The following is a 17,960-nucleotide window of genomic DNA, read 5'->3' as shown; positions in this document are numbered from 1 at the left end:
TTTTTTTTTCCATATACTTCTACCTCATTATTTTCTCCCTATTACTAAAAAGTGAATGTAAAAAACTATAGGGGTTCAGAACAAGTTACCCCAAGGTGTGCCCCTGTGGTATGAGGATTATTTTGAGCTAAGGCAACCAAGAACCCGTGAGCTCAAGAGAAACTTCTGTCCCACCCACCTCACCCCCAATTACCTAGAAGAATTTAAGTTAGGGGCCTTGCTCATAATAAGAGTCATCATGTCAAATAACTTTTGTGACCTATCTATAGGGCAAGACAAACTACTAATTGCTGAACATGTCCTCTTCCTACCATCCTGCAATGACCTTCCTCCCCTCTGAAGCCCCAAAACACCTTACCTCGGCCTTAGCTCAGAATGCCATATATATCACATTTTAACTTTCTGTCTCTGAACCTCTTGTATATGTGGGATCTCCAACTTTCTCATGTATGTGAGGTTCCCATATGTACATATGTAATTAAATGTGGCAACTTGACTTGTTAACTGTCTCAGGTAGATTTAATTATGAGACCAGCCAAAAAAAAAAACACTTGAAAGAGAGGAAATTTTCTTCCTCTTTCAAGTCATAGGATTCCTCTAATAAGATAGTCTTATAAAAGCTAAATGAAATAGAGAAAATGATATGTTAAAGCATAAAAGTAACAGAAGAAAATTTAGATGTATATTTCATTAATCATGGAATCATTGAAATGAATTCAGAAAACTTTTAGAAGAGAATCTCTTACATCCTATATAATGAAGTATTATGTAGCCATTAAAATATGCTAAATTAGGCTTACAATGTGGAAATTCATCCATGTTTGGGGGAAAACTATAAAAGAAGTAGGGCTAATATATGATCCCAGTGTGAATTTTTAAAATGTTGCTGTGTGTCTAGAGAATTTCTGAAAGCATAAATATGAAAAATTTAACAGTGGTTAGTTTTTGATAGGAGATTATGGAAAATCATCTCTTCCTTCTCTTATGCACTTTTTTGGCTTTATATAAATGAGAGTATGTAATACTTTTATTATCCTAAAAAAAGAAATCAATAAGGATATTTTGTGGGAAAGGGAAAGATAAAATTCAATTTCTGTTATGTACATTTTCCTTTAAGCAATAATTAATTTCCACAAAAACAAACGTATTTATTATTGTTTTCTACAGAAAGGATCTTACTGATGCTACTAATTAAGTTTGTTAAAAAAGAAAAGAATCCCTGAGAAATCTCACTAGAGTGATGCCTCTACTCCTGGCTCCCAGTTAAGCAGGAAGACAATATTACACCTCAAAATTGAAAGCTCCTGGAAGGGCCACTCCAGTAAAGGGAACCCAGCCTACTTCATCAAGACTTAGATTATAAAGGGATACAGAGGAATCGGATCTATCCACAGAATCTTACAGAACAAACTGACATTGATTGAACCCAGGGATTCCTATAGCAACTTTATAAAGTTAAGTGTCTTTTTTTTTTTTTGATAAGTACTTTCTCCCAACATCAAGAATTTGCCAGGGACTCCAAGAAACCCAGCTTAAAAGAAATAAAAGAAATCAACAAACTATTTAAGTATGTTCATTCCATCCAAGTAAATCCCTTTTTGATCACAAATACAAATAGGGTAGAAACCCTCCCTGGTGAGCACATTAGGTATGAAGATTGGCTTTGATGCATAAGAATTGGGGGTTTGCTTTGCTAAAGGCTTTTTTCTTTTGTCTTTCCTTTCTTCATTCCCTCCTTCTCTCCCTCCCTTCTTTTCTTTCTTCATTCTTTCCTTCCTTCATTTCGTGTGTGCGTGTGTGCGTGTGTGCATGTGTGCATGTGTACATGTGTGTGTATGTGCGTGTAGGTAGTTTATTTTTTTATTGTTTTTGCTCTTTTCATATCAGTTCCCCATAGAATTGAAAATGTTAACAATCCACTAGCACTGACTCCACATTCTTTCTCCACAAATAGTGAAACTCTCCAAATAAATCCTAAATTTCAAGATCTTTGAAAGTAGGTCTGTCACTTGCTGGTATATGTAAGCTCAGGGTTGTTTTCACTCATCCTCAAATAGAGGATTAGTAGGTAATAAGAAAAACAAAGACTTTGCCTCCTGGGCACACGTAAGAGTGCTGTACAGAACCCCTGAGCAATTTCTATGGCGAGTACAGGTCAATAGCGGCAACGGGAAATTTTAGGTCACTGATATTTCGGCCCCTTAACAGGGCTGCCCCTCAGAGATTTTTCTTCAGAGCCAATCCCTGACTGCCCCCTCTTCTGTGGCTCTCCCTTCCCCTGTCCACTCCCACTCCACAGAGGACCAGACACCTGATCTTCTCTCACCTTTCTTGACCTAAAAGAGTTTCCAACCTTCATTCATAATATGCTCTATGTGACACTTCCCAGAGTCCCTTCCTCACCCCCGACTCCAATCAAGAAATGACCCCGGTATCAAAGAAAGATAAAAAGATAGAAAGAAATAGACATTACTGAAGACATACTGTGTACCCAGCACTATTCCGGACACATCTAACATACTTTATCTCAATACTCACAACATCAGGTAGAAGTAGACAGTTCCTTGCATTTCATATTAAGAAAACAGTTTGGAATATGTTAACTTGTCCAAGGTCACAGGGAGTAAATGACAGAGATTTGATCTGTCTAACCTCACTACGTTCTGCTGCATCAGGAGATCAAGGCCAAAAACTCAAAGGACGACCAACCAGCCTTTCCTCATCATAAGTCAAAGGCTAAAGAGGACTTGTGCCTTTTGAGGGCCTTCCTACTTCCTGACCTTCTGCCCCAAAGAGTAGGAATATTTTCTGGAAGATTTAACTCATCAAAGAGGCAGGGGCCCACCTTCTGCTGCCTCAAACAAAAAGTCTCCATTTCTCCCAGCAGCACCCAGCCCTCCTCCTCCCCATAAATATTCCCACCTCTCCACTCAAGGGTGTTCACTGAATCCAGCCCTCCTCTAGTCTCTAACTGCTACAGATACTTCCGAAATGGCCACCTCAAAAGTACCACTGTGAGCAAGTCACAACATGGATACTTTCAATGGTTCCTATTTCTAAAAGCCCTGTCTGATTTCAACCCCTTCCTGTCTGGGGCCACCCCATCCACATGTGAAATCTCATTTCCCCTATAAAAGCTCATAGCCTCCCTCTTCTCAGGCCAGTCTCCTTACTGCTCTTTAGCTATTCCCATTCCGGCATTGATACTTCTTTCCTCTCTCCCTCCATCTATCCAACCCTAAGGACTCCTGGAGGCTCTGCTGAAGTCTCCACTCCTCCACAAAACCTCCTATCTTTACTGTCCCGCAGAGATTTTTCCTCTCTCTCAACAGTCACCAACAGCACTGTGCCACTTCACACCCTGTTTTCTTCAGGCTGTGGGTTTACACATGTTAATTTAAGGCAGGGGCTACCTTGGACCTTTCCACTGAAATGAAAACAGAGCACCTTGCCCCACAGCAGGCCCCCAACCAGGATGTCATGGCTGAACCCCCAGGGTACTCACAGCTGTGTATTTTCTGCAGAGACAAGTACTTTTCCAGGTTCCTCCTGAGCTTCATCTCATTTCCGTACTTGCCCACAGTCCCATCATCAGACAGGATGAAGTGGGAATGCATGCTGTTGAGTGTGGCGAGCTTGCTAAGGGGGTTTCCCAGAGTCTGGTAGAGGCACACTACCTACAAGACAGCATGGACAAGGGATGCTCAGAGCTTGAGATCCTTCCTTCAGCTCAACTGCTTCAAAGGCCTATCTCTATGCACTATAGAGTTCTTGCTGAGGTTAAAAAGCACGACTTACAACCAAGAGCAGTGCTTCTCAAGCTTTGTGTGGTGAAGGGTCAATTTTCTTTTATTTTTCATTTTTTATGGACCAATATGTGATCCTCCTATATATGACTAGTATTCAGTTCTGCTCGTGAGACTCAATGATGCAAGTTCAACAACACTCGCACTTTCCATGCTCAGCAAGATAAGTCCGCTGACCAAATGCTTAGATGTCATAGCACTGCCACATTGCTAAAAATGGTTCAAAATATTTTATTTTCAATTTTGGTACTTACCTCGCTTCAGATGACTGAAAAACAGTTTAAGGATCAGCATCAGTACACAGAACACATCATGTCCAGAAAATATGGGAGATGGGTACAAAGGAGTTCATTATTCTAATAAATCCACTCTTTAATATGTTTAAATTTTCCAAAATGAAAGTTAAAATAAACCATAAGCCTGTCTATATTAAATGACATAGAAAAATGACTATGTTAAATAGCTAAGCTAAAAAATAGAGTCACAGTTCTGGGTTTCTGTTATTACTTCTTTTACATACAAACTTTTTTTTTTTATTATACACATGTACACAAACATAGAAAAATTCTGTAATAATACACACTAAAGTATTAATGATAGTTATCTTTCTTCTTCACACCTTTTGTAATATCTGAGATTTTTACCAAAAATATTCATTAGTCATAAACATAATTGACAAGTTTATTCCCTTTAGAACAACAAACAGATAGTATCAAAGAATCAATACACAGGAATAAATGAAACAGAGAGTAGTATGAGAAGAGGGAAGAGAAAGGCCAAATCATGAATGTCCCTTGTTTCACTACATGCACAACATTGCGAAAAGCTTGCCTGTTGTTCTGAGTGAGACAGGATCCAATGAAGGTTTATGCACAGAGGAGAAGCTTGATCTGATTTATATTTTAGAGGAATCGTTCTGGCTAGTGTGTTTAGGATAGACTGTAATAAAAGACAAGAATGAGAGTAGGGAAGGCTATTCTAATCACCCAGGTAATGGAAAATGGTGGCTTGGCCCTGCTCAGCAACAGTGGAGATCAGAAGCCGGATATATTTTTAAAGTGAAGATGAGATAATTTGCTGATGGATCAAGTTTGAGGCATGAGACAAAGATCATTCCAGGATAAGTCCAAGGCTTTTGGCTTGAGTAACTGCAAGGATAGAATTGTCATTTTCTACGATAGGGTAAGGGAAGCAGTAGGAAGTCAGAGATTGTTTTTGGACATTTGACATTCAAGATGTCTATTGGATATCCATGTATAGTGCTAAATTCACAATTAGATATATGTTCATTTCCTTTTGTTGTGAAAGGATGGTCTACTTACATCTTTTCCAATAAGATCTCTCTGGTTCTCAATGATACCCCAAGGAGGGATTCCAACTGTCCAGATTTTTCTCAAGCACTGAGAGGAATGGGCTTTCAGGGCATCCCCAACATGTTTGGACACTCCTAGGAACAACCAGTTTAGAAGTCAAGCTTTAACTCAATAATCATGCAAAACACCGTGACCCCCGGAAAGAGACAAATAGTCAAGCATAGGCAAAAGGCCATTGTTAGGAGAAGTTGCTGGCACAGTGGAATCAGTTTCTGTATCTTCACTCCCCCTTGACAGCTCGTACTCCTATCTCTGATCTCTTTACCTGAATAATTCTCCTCTCCCTATGGGTAATTTCTACTTATAACATTCAGTTCTGCCTAACCAGAATGTCCTACAAGCCTAGTCCTGAAACCATGAATGTTCTAAGCACTTTTTTCTCTAACCTTCTCTACTGTCCCAGCAAAACATCTTGCAGATATGCCCCTTGCTTCACTGTGGCAAATTAATATAATAGCTTTATAGACACAAATATTCTAGAGCTAATACATTGACGTTTGCCCTTCTGAGATTGATAATAATGTCAATACTTATAATAGCCAACTCTTACTATGCACCAGGTGCTCTTTCAAGTGTTTTACATGTATTTACACTTTAAGTGGAAACTTTTCTTAGTCCATTAGTCAATTTTATAGGCAAAAATTAAGGCACAAAGAAGTTAAATAACTCGCCCAAAGTTATCAAAGTTATAACACTGGTAATTTGTAGAGCTTGGATTCCAATCTAGGATATCTGATTTTTCTTTCTATAATAGACTTTACTTTTTAGAGCAGTTTTAGGTTCAAAGTAAAATTGAACATACAGGGAATTTCAATAAGCCCCTTGTCCCTACACACCCAGAGCCTCCCCTACTATGAGCATCCCCCACCAGACGGTACACTTATTATGACTGATGAACCTGGGCTGACACGTCATTATCGCTCAAAGTCCATAGTTGACATTAGAGCTCACCCTTGGTGTCATACAGTCTATGAGTTTGGACAAATGTATAAATGACATGTATTTACCATAATAGTGTCATACAGAGTATTTTCACTGCTCTAAACATCCTCTGCACTCTGCCTATTTACCCCATCCCCCTCCCACACCTAATTTAACCCCTAGTAACCACTGATCTTTTTATCGTCTTTATAGCTTTGCCTTTTCCAGAAGGTCATATAGCTGGAACCATGCAGTATGTAGCATTTGAGATTGGCTTAATCTGATTTCTCATCACAACACTGCATTGTACTACTTATTCATCCTATGTATAGTACTGACTCCGCATGTGACATTAGCACAGAAAAAAAACCCTGCAAATTGCATACAACTGATGCATAGCCTCTAAATCATTTCCCTCTTTCTGCATCATCCCCTCCAACCCACTTTTTGCACTTCTCTCAGAGTCATTTTCTAGAATCAGAATTCTAGACCACAGGCACACATCATTATCAACTGTGGAGCCATCCACCACAACTGACATTGGGTTCTATAGTTTGGCATGGGTTATCAGCATTGTGGTGGTAGTGATGATGGTGGTGATTTTTCAATAGGCTACATGTAATCTTAATAATACATGCTGTCTGTTGAGACTCTGTAAAACCAGATCTGACCATGTCATTTCCTATTCATTCTCCTGTTTAAAATCCTTTGAAGGCTGCGTGTTGTGTAGAGGATAAAACCTCAGTCCATCAGCATGGCACCCAATCTAGCTCCATTCTGCCCTGCTGTCTCAGCCTCTGCCACATGGCATATCCAGCCAATAGCTTTTTCACCTCTTTCTACACACCTCTTAATCTCCAGCTGTGTGCTTGGCCCATAGCTGCCACTTCTGCCTAGAATGCCTCTTCCTATTCTTTACTTGAGGCTAACATCAAGGGCTATATCCTTCTCCAAGATTTCTCAGGTGCCCTCAGTCAGAACTGGAATTTCTCTTCCTCTTCCTTTTACTCCGAAATACTTTTTTTCTGAAAGATGACCCAGTCAGCATCAGTTTTTAGTTAGTTGCTTCTTATCTATTTATCACAACTTACCCCATCACTAAACCCAGGGCCCATATCTTTCTCATCTTTCATCCACAGCATCTACCCAAATGCTTTACACGTAGAAGATTCTTTAGGCTTGTGGCATTCAGTTTAAGTAAATGTCAAAAATTCATGCCAAGTAATGTTCGATTACAGTTGAGAAGCATCTCAAGAATAGGCAGATGCTCATAAGCAGAGGTTCTTAAAGTTAAATGTGTGTAAGAAACATCTGGGGATGTTATAAAAATATAGATCCTGAACTTGCCGGTCTGGGAAGAAGCCTGAGATCTGCATTCCCAATAAGATCCCAAAGGCTGCTGATGTTCCCGAGTAGTCAAATCCTAAGGAGCTGTGGTCGAATCAGGTCAGACCCTGATTACTATTTAAGGGAGCTCCAACTATGTCTCATTCCCCATTTCCTTTGTTCATATGAACTATTTCAATAGTCTTCATACTATTAGTTTGTGTTCCTTAACTGGCCTTAACCTCAAATGTTAAAAAAAAAAAAAAAAAGCAATAAGTAAAATAAAGCATGTAATACAGTGATGCAGTTAGTTATTCAAAGAAAAAGCATTGCTCAAGTCTGCCTTTTTCTGAACTCTGAAAAACTTTCCCACTCACTCCCTTTATTACTAGAAATAAGTCTTACAGTATGAATTGCAAACACTGCCACCTTCACTTTTCTTCCAAGAATGTGAAACAATAATTATCTCAATAAAAGATACAAGAGAAACAAGCAATTTACCCATTAGTGACAGGCTAAATCCCTTGGTTTTATTTTGCTTTGTTTTTTCAATCATTTGCTTCCTTCATTCCTTTCAGTCAGAAGAAATGATTTGTTAAATCAACACATATTGTTCAATGCCTAGCAAATATGTAGGCCCTCACAATGAGGAAATTTACAGACTCATCCTAACTTGTAAAGTTAAACATTCTACAAGTAATTTACAGACTCATCCTAACTTGTAATTTACAGACTCATCCTAACTTGTAAAGCAAAACATGCTACAAGTACTCCGGTCAGTTAATGCTACAGAAAATAAGAGACAAAAGTGAGTTGAGATAGAGGATGCTTCATGGATGTGTTGGCATCTAGTAAAGATCTTAAAGGATGGGCCGAATTTAACAGAAAACTTGGCTAGGGCCAATCAAAATAAAAAGTTAAAAGAGGGAGAAATAAAAGGAAGATGAAAAGCCACAGTGTGATATTGTGATTTATAATAAATATATATTTGGCTTTTGTCCTATTCTCGACACAGAGCTCCTTAAACCCTTGAAATTTCGTAAGTGAGGAGAGTTACAGAGGTATTTTAATGAAGTGACTTTAGGACTACTCTTAAGGATGAGGCTGGTTGCCAGAGGAAACAACAATGTGATTAGAGGGTTGGAACTTCAATCCTACCCCCAAAACTCTGGGGAGGGAAGACAAAGACTGAGCTCAATCCCCAATGGTCAATGATTTAATCAATCATGCCTGCGTAATGAAGCCTCCATAAAAAGCAAATGGACAGGATTTAGAGAGCTTCCAGGTGAATGAACAAGTAGAGAAGTGAAGAGAACATGGAAGCTCTGTACCCTTTCCCACATACCTGGCCCCATGCATGTCTTGCACCTGATTATTCCTGAGTTATATATTTTTTTATAACAAACTGGTAATCAAGTGACTAAACTGGTTTCCTGAGTTCTGTGAGCCACTTTAGCAAAATTATTTGAACTGATAGAGGGGATCATGGGAACCTCTGACTTACAGCCAGTTGGTCAGAACTACAGGAAATAACCTGGACTTGTAATTGGCATCTGAAGCGGGGACAGTCTTGTGGGACTGAGCCCTTAATCCATGGAATTCGATGCTATTTCCAGATAGAGAGTCAGAATTTAGTTGAATTGTAGGACACCCCGCTGCTATTGAGGAACTGTCTGGTGCGGAGAAAGAACCCACCCATCTGAAGTGGTGTCAGAATCATAATAGGTTAGTAACAGATTGGTAAGAGAGGAAGGTTTATGAAGTTACTAGTTCTCAACCCTGGCTGTACATTAGATACCTTTCAGGAGCTCCACCCTGAAAAACTCTAATTAATCTGGGGTAGAGTCTGTGCATCTGTATTTTTTAAAGCCCCCACATGATTCTCTAATGTATAGACAATTCATAAACATTGATGCAAAGTAGGATTAGAGGTTCAGAGGCTACTATATGAAGTTCCTGAATGTCAGATGTCAAGGAGTATGAAAGAGTCAGTGATACAATGAGTGAAATGACAACTATCTAGTTAATTATTTCCTTATACCCAATACACTCAATGCAATTGTGGCATGCCTCACTGATTTTCAATGCCTGGGAACTTGAGCATGGTGAGTTTAGCTCATGTCCATGCCCACATACTACACACTTGCATGGCTTCCATATCTTGTGTAACCTCGCCATAGTCAGAAGCCCATGAAAGAATATTTTCTTTTTACCTGAAACTTTTACCAGAAGTTATGTAAAAATAGCATATTTTAACAATAGTGAAAACACATTCCAGGAAAGGTCTATTGTTCTTCAGGGTTTTTTTTTTTTTCCCCCAGTCTTTTCATCTTTCTCCCTCATGCTACCACACCTCCTGGGAGCATTGCAGAGCAGAGATTAGCTGCCATACTGCATGATTCACAGTTAGAAAAGGAGAATTATTTAAAAAAAAAAAAAAAAAGTATGTTAGAAGGGAGTGTGCTTTACCAGTATTAATGCCTTCAGTTATTATCCATGCTCCTGTTGTCTCTGCAGCTTTGACCAGACCTTGGCTGAAGATCTCCTTTAGTTTGGAGGGCATCTTGAAGCTCTGGATGCCCCCGTGAACAGAAATCACCAGCTTTGGCAGTTCCATCTTCCACTCTTTCAACATCAAATGTAACAGATGTTCCATCTTTGTATCATAAGAAGTTCTAATATACTGGAAGATAAGCATATAGACATATACATAAAATAGTGAAAAATACATGTCAGATAACAATAAACACACAGAAAAGCAATGGAAATGGCCAAAACTTGAAAGGAAGTGCCTGACATCTTTTTAAAAGTTCATCTTTGTATAATGGAAATATTTACTTTGAAAAGATCCCATACTCCCTTTACATTCCTTCTAGGAATTACAAGCCTTGGTAGGAAGGCTTCCTCTGATTTTCAAGGTTGGCCCACCAATGTTCTTGAGAAGGTCTCGGGTGGGGCAGACATACTTCAATGTGACAAAAATCACTACTCCAGCAAATTCGTTAAAAAAAATTTTTAAAAATAGGTGAAGTATGGTTTTTCATAAACACTATGGTTTTTAATTTACTTGACCATTTCACATATTTGCATAATTTAAGATCCAGGAGCATCTACATTTAATTTATAATTTTACATTCTAACATTTTCCTTTATATATAATTATCCTTCTGAAAATTTTTTTTCCAAAATAAATACTTTTCGCAAAAGAGTCATATCTTTGACTAGTCAATGTAACAAAAAGAAGAGATGAGGAAAATCCAAATCAGCAGGTAATCCCAGAATCATTTTGCATTTTACCTAAGATTATTGTGTATGACAGGCTTTCTTTTTCCAGAAGATGCAGCCACATACAGACCATTAAAATCATACTGAGATGAATTTCCCTTCCTCAAGAATAAGCCAACCAACAGCAAAACTAAGTCAGATTTAAAGGAAGAAACAAGAGTGGTAAGAAACCATGAATTATGAAACTATACCAAAAATAACCACAGGTGGATATATAAATAGGAATTATCATATTATCCTCCAAAATATGATAGCAATTTAAAACAACTGTCCATTCATCTTTGAAATTCTTAAAATGTTATCCCTTTATGTCATAATTAAAATGTTAGGATTTTTGAACATTGGGATGGTGTGGCCAGCACAGAATGTGAGTAATAGAAAAAAATATAAGGATAACTAGATTCAACTTACAAGTGAGGAGACTGAGTTTCCATGGCTTTATTACATATTCGAATAATAGGGAAAAAAGGACTTTTGCGAAACGGTTTGTGTTTATCCAAATAATGAAGGACAGAGGAGGCAGCTCTGGTTTAGTTTGCCTTCTCTCTACCCTATCTTTTTCTCCCAGGGGCTCCTCTCTTTCAACTGTAAGTCCTTTTAGTCCTGGTAGTTATTTTTCCTTGAGATTTCAGGATAAACAACATGATGAAATAAATTATCAGCACTACAGTCTTTTATCCAGAAGGCCAACCAAAGACTATGCTAAAGGTGGTGACGGTCTCCCCTTCTCCTTTATAACTCCCTTAGATTAGGCAGATTCAGACTGGCAAAGATTCACCTTAAATCTTTTGCAGAACGTGATGGTATGAATAAACAGCTAGGAAGAAGAATACAGTGGACAGAGATGAATAACCAGCTCGCTCACAAGTTTCTCTGCTGTTCACTGTAAACTTGAAGTGCAATTCTGAGTCTTCTCTTTTGGAGATCAAATAAAATGTATTCAGGTACATAAGATGTAACCGGAGTCAAATGTTAAGTGTAAAATGTATTAGTGATCAGGAGGTCTGTCTAATCATATTTCAATGCTTCTAAATGTACCATATTCTCCTTTGGCCTTTGCACAAGCTATTTTTTTGTCTAGAATGGTCTTACCTCTCAGCCTCATCAGATGCAAAACATCTCATTTTCTTTCTGATCTCAGCTTAACTGTCCCTACCTTCCTATGGCTTCCTTGACACTCATACAGCCCCAGAAAAACAGGAGGAGTTATTCTTTTTATCCTCTCAAAGAACACTATGTTCATTACTCATAACATCCTCATCCTCTGTGGTAATTGTATATTTATTTCATGTTTCCTTCCCTACACTGTCACCAATGTTTGTACATGGAACATATGCTCTTTGAGGCATAGCAAAATATAGGCACCCAATAACTATTTGTTCAATAGATGAAAAAATGAGTAAGTGAAGGTGATTATGAATAAATATAAGAAGCAAAGGAAGAAGACTAAAACTTAAAAGAAAAATTACATACAGAGTAATTACATACATACTAAGAGTAAGCTTCCAAAAAGGATTGGAGAGGAGCATAAGGGCTGTTTTCCTGCCAACTAAATAAAACAACACACGACATTAAATGCAAAAGGAGTAATAACTGGAAATGTAGGTTACTGTAGAACCATATTATGAAACTTTATGATGATTGCACTATTAAGAATTGTTTCAAAACCATCCAACTGATGGTCATACTCCAGTGTACAGCTGATTCTGAGCTTTCCTGAGGTGGGCGCCCTCTCTATTTTCCCCAGGGAATGCTGCCTCTAATAATGCAGCAGGTGGTGAACAAGCTTAACAGAAACACCTGAGAGATAGCTGAACTGTAAATACTATGCAAATTACATGCAAAATTATCATATTAGGGACAGCACAAAAACTGGCCTGGAGAACCCAGTACTATGATTCAGAGGTTCAGAGAGAAATTTCACCATTTCCTCCCTGAGAAAAGGCTCTCACAAGGACGTAACAGGCAGGAACAGCCACGAGTGAATATTAATTGCTATGGCCATGCTTCAGCTAAAGCCTGCTCTGTGGTAGTAACTTTCTGCATTCCTTAAGACCAGCCCTTTGGCAACTGTCTTAAGAGCAATAAGCCAGTCTCTTCCACAGACGGCATAAGCTTGCAGAAAGAGGTCAGTCAAATAAAGAGCTAGCCACACCACACACACCTGGAAAAGGAACAATGTCTCTCAGACATAAAGGAAAGAGAAGGGTCAGGTCATTTTTGTCAAGAGGTCAATAACGTGGATCTATTTCTGCAATAACACCTGGTCATCTGATCATCTACATTTGGAGATACAGTTTGGAATTTGCATCTTCTGTTAAAAACCAGCGAAATAATGTAGGGTATTAGCAAACCTTGGCATGGTGGATGTGTTCTCCATCTTGGAAATTAATAGTGCCAAAAGTATCTGTAGGGCTTTTCGATGTGTGCTTTTCAACAGACCATTGCTCATTTTCTTCACCGTTGGCAGCAGAAATGGTCCAGGCATAATCTATCCCATCATGGTCTCCAATCAATCGCCCACAGCTACACCTTAAATTTTGAATAAAAAACAATTTCAAAATAGAAAACACACAATTTCAGAACAGAAAATAGATGTAGCATTTCCATATTTTTCTAGGGTAATGTATAGATGAAATACATTAATCATTTTTAAAACTTCACATTAAGACTTATATTAGATTTTTAACACTGAATGATCCTCTAAGTTTAGAAACATCCTCAGTGGTTCTCTCCCTTAGCTGCACATTAGAATCATTTGGAGGAATGTTTTAAAAAATACTAAAAATCTCTTGTACATCCAGGTTCACAGCAGCATTATTCACAATAGCTAAGAGGCAGAAGCAACTCAATGTTCATCAACAGATAAACAGATTTTTTAAAATGTAGTATATACATACAATAGAATATTATTCAGCCTTGAAAGAAACAGAAATCCTGTGGATGAACCTTGAGGAAGTTAATGCTAATTGAAATAAGTCAGTCACAAAAAGACAGATACTGTATGAGTCCACTTATATGAGGTACCTAGAATAGTCAAGTACACAGAGAAAAAGATTAAATGGTGATTGCCATGAGTTGGGGGAGGGGCTAATGGGGAGTTATTGTTTAACAGACATAGAGTTTCAGTTTTACAAGCTGAAATGTTCCGGAGAGTCGTTACACAACAATGTGAATATACTTAATGTTACTAAACTGCACACTTAAAATGGTGAAAAGAAAAATCAAATTGCATACTTTAAATATGTATGGTTTATTTTATATCAACTAAAAATCTCTAACATGCAATACTTAAGGAGAGTAAGAAAATGTCCTCATGTAAAACATAGGTACATCAAAAGGGAGGAATGTTAATGCGAAAAAGATATGCAACTTCAGAGAACTATGTAAACATAGAACTATCATGAGAAAAAAGCCATGACAGAGATTTAACTATAAACATAAATTAATAACAAATTAATATATGTAATATTTTAAAGGGAGGAAAATTTAATAAATGTTCTTGCAAATAATTAGTTTTGGAAACTTTCATATTCATAGTCATAATTTCTACTATACAAAATAAACTAAGTATATTAAGAGGTTAAATCTTTTAAAACTAAATCTACATACAAACTAACAAAATATAATACTCATCATATTTGTGAAAGAATAAGCTTCTCATCTTCAATGAATTAGGAACAATCAGAGGGAAAAATTAAAATTTGAATACGTAGAACTTCAAAACTTTCTGCAATGAAAAATTATATATCTGAAGACCAAGAAAATTATTTGCATCAAATATATCAGATCATATACCTATTACGTACAAAAAGATTATTATTCAGCTTCATAAATATTTCAGACTTTTGTTTGTGTGTAGAAAGCAACATAAGAACATGTACAAATGATGGGGTCTACCTAAGCAAGGAAACAGGATAAAAGATGAGAAGTAGTGAGAAAATGTAAAGGGTTCTTTATGAAGGGACTCTTGACTCAAAGGGAAGAGGAATAATCTCAAATATACAAAATATACATAATCAAAATCTGCTAGTGAGAAATGTGTCATCTGGTCATCTTTTGGAGCACTGGTCCCTCTTGAAAATAAAAAAGTATCTCTTCATTAACTGAATATTGTATCTCACTGTGGCATTATCTAAACAGAACATCTGTGCAGGCAACTACAATTCACACCTGGAGACATAAATCACTACTCTTCATACACCAGTCTTCCATTAGAATCCACTTTGTTCTAAAGATTTTTCTAGTCTGTGCATTTAATTTGAGTCTATATAGTTTTATTCTAGTTTTTTCCAGTTCATTAAATTATGTGAAGGTGGCCCCAAAGAACCTCATCATCCCTCAAATTGAAAAAAAATAAATTAAATTTTAAAGATCCCATGTTCATCCCTTTAATTATAACTTTCAGAAGTCCCAAATTATATATCACTAACAAGAACCAAAGGATTCTCACCTTGAGAATCAACTTTATAAAGATGCCTCCTGTCAATTCTCTCCCAAATTGTTTTTATAAATTACATAAAATATCCATCAAAATCTTAAAAGTGACAAAGTGATTCCAAAATTCATATGGATGTATAAAAGTGTCCAAAAGACAATATTTAAAAAAAAAGAATAAAGCATAGAGGACTTGCCTTATCAGGTATAAAGATATATTCTGAAGCTATAATAATGAAACGTAGTAGCATTTACCAGGAACAGAAGAAGTAGATCAATAATACTAAAAAGAAAGCTCAGAAACAGAGCTGTAGATATATGGAAATTTAGTATATAACATAGGTGACATCAGAAATGAATGAGCCTAGGACAGACTACTCAGTAACTGATATTAGGACATTTGGCTCTCCATATGGAAAAAAATCAAACTAGGTCCTAACTACATACAAAAATTTTAAGTTTTAACTCTTTTTAATTTCTGGATAGTGTGAAGATAGATGCTTTTCCAGTATTGTTCATATTAGTTACTTCTGAAGGTTGTAAGTTTGGGAGAGTCTTGACAGGGAGAGATTCTGAAGAAAAAAGTAGGAGAAATAAATAAAACCTTTCACTTCAGTATATTTTTGTTTGCTTTGAATTTTAACAAAATTTTAAATAATTACTAAAATGAGAAAAAAAATTGAGGAAAAGGTAAAAGAGGTTAGAAAAATAGGAAGTTTTCCCATAGTATTATGGACTAAATTGTGTCCCCCAAAACCCATATGTTAAGCCCTAATCTCCGATATGCCTATATGTGGAGATAGGCCCTTTAAGGCATCAATAAATTTTAATTGAGATCATGAGAATGGGGTTCTAATCATAGGGGACTAGCGTCTTTACAGGAAGGAAAACAGACACCAGAACTCTCTATCAGCAAGTGTATAGTGGAAAGGCCATGTGCAAGAAGATGAGTGTTTGCAAAGCAAGAAAAAAAGCTTCATCAGAAATCAATCTTAATGGCACCTTGATCTTGGACTTCCAGCCTCCAGAACTGTGAGAAAATAAATGTCTATTGTGTAAGCCATCCAGTTTGTGGTATTCTGTTATGACAGCCTGAGTGGACCAATACACCCAGCAACCCTATCCTTCCTCTCCTACCTTATCTATGGATGGTGTTTTCCTTTCCCCATAATTTGCTAAATTTTGGATTCTGAATTTTTTTTTTTTTTTTTTTTTAACCAGGATAAATTTAACATCAGCTCAATCTGTAACGTAAACTTCAGGATATGATAATTTTAAAATTTTCATATTCCTCCACTTACAAAAGATAAAAGTAAAACCAGTAACTAAGGCATAGTTTAAAATGCAAGTCGCTATTAAAATTTGCACTAAATAGTCCTAAAGAGTTATTTTTGCCCATAGTCTTGTGTGATATTGTGATTTGTAATAAAAACGTTTTTGCTCTTTATCACCATTTCTGGCACAGAGCTCCTAAAACCCTTGGAATTTCCTAAGAGATAAGAGTAATAAAGGTACTGGAAGTTGAATTAATTGTCAATGGCCAACGATTCAATCAATCATGCCTATGTAATGGAACACCCATAAAAAGAACAGAAGGACAGAGTTCGAAGAACTTCAGATTGGTGAACACGTGGAGCTGCTGGGAGAGTGGCACACTTAGGACATGAAATCTCTGTGCCCCTTCCCACCTATATTGCCCTATGAATTTCCTCCATCTGGCTGTTCACCTGTATCTTCTTTAATATGCATTATAAGAAATTGAACATAAGCAAATGCTTTTCTGATTTATGTGAGCTGCTCTAGCAAATTAACTGAACTATGGAAGGGGTCATGGAAACCTTTAATCTGTAGCCCGTAGGTCAGAAGCACAGATGACAACCTGGACTTTCAATTGTATCTGAAGTGGGGTTTTGAGGGGTGAGGGGTAGTCTTGAGATCTTAACACATGAGATCTGACATGATCTCCAGACTGTGACAGAATTGAATTAATTACTTGGTGGTGTTGGGAGAAAAAACAAACATCAGAATTAGTGTCAGACTTGGACTTTGGTATGCACATGACTTACAAGTTACACATCAAAAACAGTGCTGTATGTGCACAAAGTATCTTCATTATCCAATTAAATGTAAGATAGTAAAATGAAAATTCAATGCTTTATAAGTATTTCAATTGGTAGAAGCTCTTGTCAAAGGCCTTAGCTGTTTACATGTCTCAGTAATTCACATAATCCATTACATTCAAATAATCATTCTCCTTCCAAAAAAAATCTCACATTTCTTTTTTAAAACTTCCCTTGGAAAGGTGTATGGGATGCACCAATAAAGTCCTTTCATTAAGTCATTCAAGATGTGAAAAACTATTCCAATGAATTTTAGACAGAGTGCCTAAAAGTTAAAAGAAATGTTATTTATCTAAGTCTTACCTGATTAAATTCTGGCAGACCTGGCATCCTGCAGTACATCTAAATTAAAGAAATAAAATCTGTTCACTTACTAATATATTTGAAAACATATTTAATGCTTTTGTAGTAAATATCTGTTATCTTCCACGGTCTGGAAATCAAAGTTTGCTGAGTACTCATACATCATTCCTCAAATAGTCCAATGTCAGTTATTAAATGACAGCAACTGTGATCTAATTAATAGAATACTGAGTTCGGACTCAAAATACCTGGATTTAAACCTCACTGATTTCACGATTCTTATAATCCTCAGTGTTCATGTCTAAAAATAATATCTGCCTTATAAAGTCATTAAAAGGATTATCTGAGATAATACATGAAAAGTAGCTTACGGTACCTGATACATTGCA

General features: G+C 36.9%; 1 protein-coding gene across 8 annotated transcripts in view; it reads right to left on the bottom strand.

Annotated features, from left to right (window-relative positions):
• TRPM6 (transient receptor potential cation channel subfamily M member 6) overlaps positions 1-17,960 on the bottom strand; it is a 164,160-nt gene that overhangs the window by 81,270 nt on the left and 64,930 nt on the right. For 5 of the 8 annotated variants that reach the window (XM_023521944.1, XM_023521943.1, XM_023521946.1 and 2 more), the window contains 5 exons: positions 17,572-17,610; positions 13,066-13,243; positions 9,896-10,109; positions 5,129-5,253; positions 3,506-3,677 (listed from right to left, as the gene is read on the bottom strand). In XM_023521944.1, coding sequence (XP_023377712.1) covers positions 3,506-3,677; positions 5,129-5,253; positions 9,896-10,109; positions 13,066-13,243; positions 17,572-17,610 — 728 coding nt within the window. The remainder of the gene's footprint in view (positions 1-3,505; positions 3,678-5,128; positions 5,254-9,895; positions 10,110-13,065; positions 13,244-17,571; positions 17,611-17,960) is intronic. The other 3 variants (XM_011377903.2, XM_023521945.1, XM_023521948.1) reach the window with 1 other exon arrangement.

Source organism: Pteropus vampyrus, unplaced genomic scaffold (assembly GCF_000151845.1).
Source record: "Pteropus vampyrus isolate Shadow unplaced genomic scaffold, Pvam_2.0 Scaffold324, whole genome shotgun sequence".
NCBI lineage: Eukaryota > Metazoa > Chordata > Mammalia > Chiroptera > Pteropodidae > Pteropus > Pteropus vampyrus.
The sequence above is the reverse complement of the archived record's forward strand: the minus strand, read 5'-3'. Positions and strand labels throughout refer to the sequence as shown.